The 6,775-nt window shown below is 37.7% G+C and overlaps 1 protein-coding gene across 1 annotated transcript in view; it reads left to right on the plus strand.

Annotated features, from left to right (window-relative positions):
• Nucleotides 1-6,775, plus strand: part of LOC107692241 (WD repeat-containing protein 18) — a 41,751-nt gene that overhangs the window by 29,160 nt on the left and 5,816 nt on the right. Inside the window, exon 5 of the mRNA XM_016491205.1 lies at nucleotides 157-300. Within this exon, the coding sequence (XP_016346691.1) occupies nucleotides 157-300 (144 nt within the window). The remainder of the gene's footprint in view (nucleotides 1-156; nucleotides 301-6,775) is intronic.

Raw genomic sequence — 6,775 nt, forward strand, 5'->3', positions numbered from 1 at the left:
AGGGAAAATATATTATAACTTGATTATGCTTGACTATTTTAGATACATTTAATCAAAACTTTAGTTGATTACCAGATTATTATTGTTGTTTTCATCATCTTGGACATCCTTAATTTTCATTGACCAGATGTGTTTCTCTCTCCTCATGTGTCACAGGTCTGGGAAATTTCATCTGGGGAGATGCTCCTGTCTGTTCTCTTCAATGTCGGCATCATGTCAGTGACCTTTGACCCCTGCGAGTATTTCCTGTTCTGCGGAGGTAGTGACGGCAATATTTTTCAGGTGTCTCTCTGCAGCACGGTAAGCACTTTAGACATTTCCTTATCAATGGCATTTATCCTGAAAGCAGGTCTGATGAGACCTTTGTAATAGAGTTTTTTCGTCACCGTTGTGAAGATGTTTATGAGACGTTTAATTGGCCGATAGCACATGAAGCAGCCTGTTGAGGTTTCATAAGCGGTAATGCACCCTGTCTTATCTTCACTGCATTAGACGGACAAGATTAGGTCATTTTAACTGGACTTCTGCTTGGCAGTGATTAGATAAAAATAGTGTCAATCATTTTCTTTTCTTTCACATAGTCCTCAGTGTAAATAGTCAATTTCAATTCCTGGTGTGAAGCGTTTATATGCTGATCTTTGTGATCCTCTGTCCTGATCCTTCATATGTCTCCTCAGCACTGCTGAGAACTGAAGTGAGTGCTTTTTTATTTTTCTAGAGAGCTGTCCATTTCAGTCCAGGTCAGGGCATCTTAGAGAAAAGCACTCGGTGCTGAAAGGCAAAAATGGATGTGAAATCAATGTGTTTCCTCACATTCTTACCTCTCTTCACCTTTACACTCATCTCAAAGGGAATTTCAGATGAAACGTATGCAGGTGTCATGGCCATTGTCAGTTTCACTTAAAGCCATTGTAGTTTTGCTGGATCGTTGGAAGTAGTTTATTCCCCAGCAGGTACTTTTGGCTTTGAGAAGATATGAGGCTCAACCAGCGGAAACATCTGTTTACAGAGAACATTGGTATCGGGAATTTTGTTTTTGGAAATTATTGAATTTTAAGGAGATCACAGAAAAATGCATTTACTCATCATCGTGTTTTCAAACCTGTATGACTTTGTTTCTTCTATGAAATGCAAGGAGATGTTTAGCAGAATGCTCATGCTGTTTTTTCCCCATGTAAAGTTAATCTGACAGCATTGCATTCAATCCTCCACCAATGCTGTCACTGGTTAGCCTCTGGTCTGTCTGTGCACGTTCATGTGTTTTGGAGGAGGTGTGGCTTTGGAGAGCGATTTGCATGGAGGGTGGGATATTGTGCTTTCAAAGCTAGCTTGCTATTGCTACCCTACGTTTAATGTACTGCATGAAAAAATGATTATTCATTTTGAAAATTACTATAATCTACTTTTAATAGAAATTAGCATGCACAATTAAATAGGGATGCACCGAATTTCACTGGACAAAATACATTGATCTCTGTGCACAGGCGGTTGAGAGACAGGTCCGAAGGGACTGTCTGCAAAGTGCAAAACCCAAAAAGCATTACTACAAAAATATTCAATAACTTCACTGTAACACACTGTAGTTTCACCAAATTCAGTTCACACATCAGTGCTCTCCTGCTGGTTATAGTACAACACTGAAAAATTGTGCTACTTTCAATAAAAAATTCAGTGTGTGGTTATTTTATTGGTTTGTAGTTTTTCAGTTTCATAAAATTAAAAAGCCTGATATTAATACAATCAATTATACAAAAAGTATTTTTAAATTTTTTTTTTAATAATTCATTTTCGGTTTTCGGCCAAGTACATCCTGAATTTTCCGTTTCGGCTCTGAATTTTCATTTCGGTGCATCCTTACAATTAAATAAAAAAAATATATATAAAATATAATAAATTAAAAAAGATTTTTGGCCAATAACCAATATGGTACTAGTATACCATACAACCTTAAGCCCAGAACACATCAAGCTAACGTTCGGCCATCAGGAAATGTTGGGTGGTTTTTGAGCATCGGTCGGCTTTAGTTTTTTCAGTGTGTTCTGTGTTTGCTCTAGTCAGACGGCGTCAGCTGTTTTTCATCCAATTCTGCATGTCGAATATGTCGAGAAAGAGAACTCCGATTGGCTATTCAGCTTAGTGAATGAGCACATGAGAGAGGAAAAAAAACGGATATGACGAAAACAAACCAATGACAGAGTAAAGAGGGAATCCACAGACACTTGTTGTCATTGTATCCATTTCTTTCTTTCTTTATCCACAAGAAGACGACCAAGGGCTGACAATGCTAGTTCCATTTGCAACTTAGTAGACATGATTGAAAAAAGCTACACAAATCCGTCAGTAAAGAGTATGGCTGGTGTAAACAATGGTGCTGCTTGCTTTGTATATCCACAGTTCCAGCTCTTCCGGTTTCCTTGTTTGATTGCTGAATACAGACTACTGCCACCTGCTGGTGTGGGAGAGTTATGTTCTCTCACGCTAGTTGGCCGTCAGGTGTAGTCTGTCCGGTGTGCTCTAGTGCAACTTTTTTTGCCTTGACGAGCTTTCCTCAGTGCTAGTTCTTTGGCGTTGGTTTGGTGTGTCCCTATCCTAAGATTTTTGCCTTGTGAACAATGGAGCATTTTCACATGTGATGACTGTGATGATGCATTTCCACAGTTATTAACATCGTATATCTAGCAAAGTCTTTTATATTTTCATTTAAAAAAAAATCATGTACATTTATAACACTATAATTTGTGTTATATTACCTTAGCGTTAAATTACAGAAAACTAGTTAAAGGGATAGTTCACCCAAAAATGAAAATTTGATGTTTATTTGCTTACCCCCAGGGCATCCAAGATGTAGGTGACTTTGTTTCTTCAGTAGAACACAAACGAAGATTTTTAACTCAAGCCATTGCAGTCTGTCAGTCATATAATGGCAGTCAATGGGCTCCACGGCTTTGAGAGTAAAAAAAACATACACAGACAAAACCAAATTAAACCCTGCGGCTCGTGATGATACAGTGAGGTCTTAAGACACGAAACAATCGGTCTGTGCAAGAAACTGAACAGTATTTATATCATTTTTACCTCTGATCCACCGCAATGTCCAACTGTACTGAGTGCGTTCACAACATCCGGCGCATGACGTCAAATACATACGGTTGGGCAAAAAATTCCACGTTGTCTGATGATATATCAAAATCGTCTTCCATTGTGATGACCTGTACTTCTAAATATCTTTAGATCATCGCAGTGCCAGTGAACACGTACGCAATCTGTCTGCACTGTGTAAATAATGAGTGAAGTATACGCGCGACAGATTGCTTCCGCACTAGTGTTAATTTTGACAGCAAATTTTTATTTAGTTTTAGTCATAGTCTTTTGACTAAAATGCCATTTAGTTTTAGTCATATTTTAGTCATCTGAATTGTTTTTAGTTTTTTTGTCATTCAAAAAGAGTTTTAGTTCGTTTTCGTCTCGTCGTCGCCGGTGAAAAAAATGTCGTTGACGACAATTATGATGAAAATTATTCGTCAATGAAATTATCACTGTTCAGCACATGCGTCTACTATCATAGATATGTATAGATGCCCTATTCGACCGCTCCAGATACGTTGACGCATCCGCCATTTTGGAACGTATCGCGGCCCATAGAAACAGTCACTAATGAGGCATCTACTTATATATATCTATGTCTACTATGCCAGAGCAGGTACACGTCACGCGCAGGATGTTGTGAACGAGCTCAGGACAGTTGGACATTGCAGTGGATCAGAAGTAAAAAATGATATAAATACTGTTCAGTTTCTTGCACAGACTGATCGTTTTGTGTCTTAAGACCTCAATGTATCATCACGAGCCGCATGGTTTAATTTGGTTTTGTCTGTGTATGTTTTTTTTACTCTCAAAGTCGCGGAGCCCATTGGCTGCCATTATATGACTGACAGACTGCAACGGTTCAAGTTAAAAATCTTTGTTTGTGTTCTACTGAAGAAACAAAGTCACCTACATCTTGGATGCTCTGGGGGTAAGCAGATAAACATCAAATTTTCGTTTTTGGGTGAAATATCCCTTTAACACTGCTGCACAAATGTTTCTAATACAACAGCTGAGGGAGTGACGATAAATTTGACAGCTTTCTCTCTTCCAGCCAATGTGATCAGTCTCTAGATATTTTTTTCTTCTTTTGTAAGGTCATAGAAACACGTTTTCTTTTTCTTTTGCTATTGAAGCAAAAGTGAAATACAAAAACGTACATTTGTCGTAGTTTCTGTTCCCCACTATAGAAGTTTACATGACTACGTTCTGCTTCTGAGAACCCTGGAAATGAGAAAAGTGTCCACAAAGCTTGAAAACTACCTTAAATGATAAGAAGAAAAATTCGGAAGACCTAACATTTTCTGGTCAGCACTTAATAAAAAGATTAATCTTATAGCTCTCACCATATGATGATTAAAGTGTTCCTGAGCTCATATTGAGAAACTGCTAATCTAACAGGAGATGCTTGAGGCAGAATTTTTTATGAATAAACATGCTTCTTCTTGAGGCAGTGTTTTACTACTGAAGATTTATTTTTTCTTTTTGTTTGAATGCATGTTTTAATTCAGTGTGTGTGAGAGAGAGAGAGACAGCATGTGTTTCTACATGTGTTTCTAAACGCCTTTAAACTGAGGTGAAACTGTGCGATTCATTCCCAATCTGTCCAGATACATTCATTATCATCATTCTTAAACATTAATCAGGGCATTAATGAGCTGGTAATGGTGTGCTTTCTTAGCCTCTCGGTTTTTCATTCTGCTCCTCGCGTCTGGAATCTCAGCCAGCCTTTTTAGTCTGCAGGGTTTCCTGATTTATTTATTTTAAAACCTTTCAAGATGTTCAAAGGCTATTCATTGATAGACTCATATGTCTTTGACTTCTAAAGCAGGTTTTCACTTAATAATTTGGTCTACTGTCTTAAAGTTGATCTAACAGTAAGATTAATTGGTGGGAAATGTAAAGAGGCTTGGAACGTGGCGTCCTGACTTCTTTCCAAAACATTGGCCTCGATCTTTGCGTTATGATTGGTTTAGATGTTTCCCTTTGAACAAAATACAATCACCTGCCAGTAACATTTGTGGAAAACAAAAAATTACTCCTCAGGACTAGATGCCTTTATAGTGTTCGGTCATTAGATTTCATGTCAAAAATCGTTATTTATTATGCAGTTGTGACGTTATACACTTCTGTTAAGCTTCTCTTCTCAGTGCAGCAGTTTCATTTACCTCTTCACCCTGCTGAAAATGCTTCCTCATCTCTGTTTCTTTCCTGTTGTTGTTTGGATTGTCTCGTCAGTGATGAACGAGGGTTGAATTTGTCATATTTAGATAGAAAAAGGCTTTCTGACAGGAACGCTTAGAACTCCCTGCCCACTTGAAGACGAAAGACAGAGAGGGAAAATAAAAAGACGCAAAGAGAAAACTACAGAGCGAGAAAGTTTGTTACTGCTGAAGGTTTTTAAAATCTAATCCTGTCAAGGCTGTCTGACGTCTGTTTAACTTAAACTGTTGCTCTGGACAGCCCTGCTGTATACGGACGCTTGATTGTAGAGGTTATACTTGCTTAGAGTTGATTTTTCCTATCAAGGATATAGATTTAAAGGAACGGCTCAAACAAAAAAAATCCTGTCATTATTTACTCACCCTCACGTTGTTTCAAACTCAAATGGCTTTCTTTCCAAATGAAAAATTTGAAATGCTGATCCCTCTTTGCCATGCAGTTAAAGCGAATGGGGACTCACAAACTATCAAGCTTCGAAAAGGGGAAAAAAGCACCACAGAATGGTCATATATATATATATATATATATATATATATATATACTGTATAAAAATATACATATAGTGTTTTAGTTATTTGTAGCCACATTATATTAAATTAAAACGAGGGAGCAAATTACTGCAACATAGCCACAATTTAACTAAAACGAGGGAACAAATTAATAAATTGTGGCCACAAATGAAAACGTTTTCATTTCAATTCAGTCCAAAAATAAATAAATAAAAATCTGGTTTACAAAAAATATTGAGCAGCACAACTGTTTTCAGCACTGATAATAATACGAACCGTTGTTTATAACTGAGCACCAATAATAAGTAAGGGATAATGTACTTCCAGTCGGTTGTTATTGCAGAATAAGGAATAAGGAATAAGTCTTGTGGAGGGTTATTTAGTCTTAAGTCTTAAGGGGGTTATTTAGCGATAACAACCGGCTGAATGTACATTATCCCGCTTATCACACGGATACTTGCCACATAAGTAAATAATTAGACACGAAATATTGATTTGAGATAAAATATTTGAACGCAAAGCTTCCATGAACACAGCAGTTGCGAGCAAGCGGCAAGTTCAAACTAGATGGACATTTAAGGGAAACGGTGCAGACATAACCACTTATTACACAACATTTCACCACATAATTAATTAAGGTGATAAAAGATATTTATTTAAGACAAAACTGTTTTAAAATCTTACCAGTTTGTTAGTTATCTTATAATCCATTACAGTATTGACCAGACGAAACCAGCAGTTCAATTCCAGGCTACAGCAAAATCACATTGTGCAGAGGAGTCATCTGGTTCCTGTGGTCTTGTCCCTTTGGTCGTCTGAGACAAGGTCTTTACAGGGGATCTGTATCTGGGGCTCATCTAGTTGTACTGGTCTCCGCTGTCTTTCAGGGCTGTGGAGGTCCTTTCTAGGTGCTGATCCACCATCTGGTCTGAATACGTACTGGATCCGGGTGACTGCAG

The sequence above is a fragment of the Sinocyclocheilus anshuiensis genome, unplaced genomic scaffold, assembly GCF_001515605.1.
Source record: "Sinocyclocheilus anshuiensis isolate Anshui unplaced genomic scaffold, SAMN03320099.WGS_v1.1 scaffold827, whole genome shotgun sequence".
In the NCBI taxonomy this organism is placed as follows: domain Eukaryota; kingdom Metazoa; phylum Chordata; class Actinopteri; order Cypriniformes; family Cyprinidae; genus Sinocyclocheilus; species Sinocyclocheilus anshuiensis.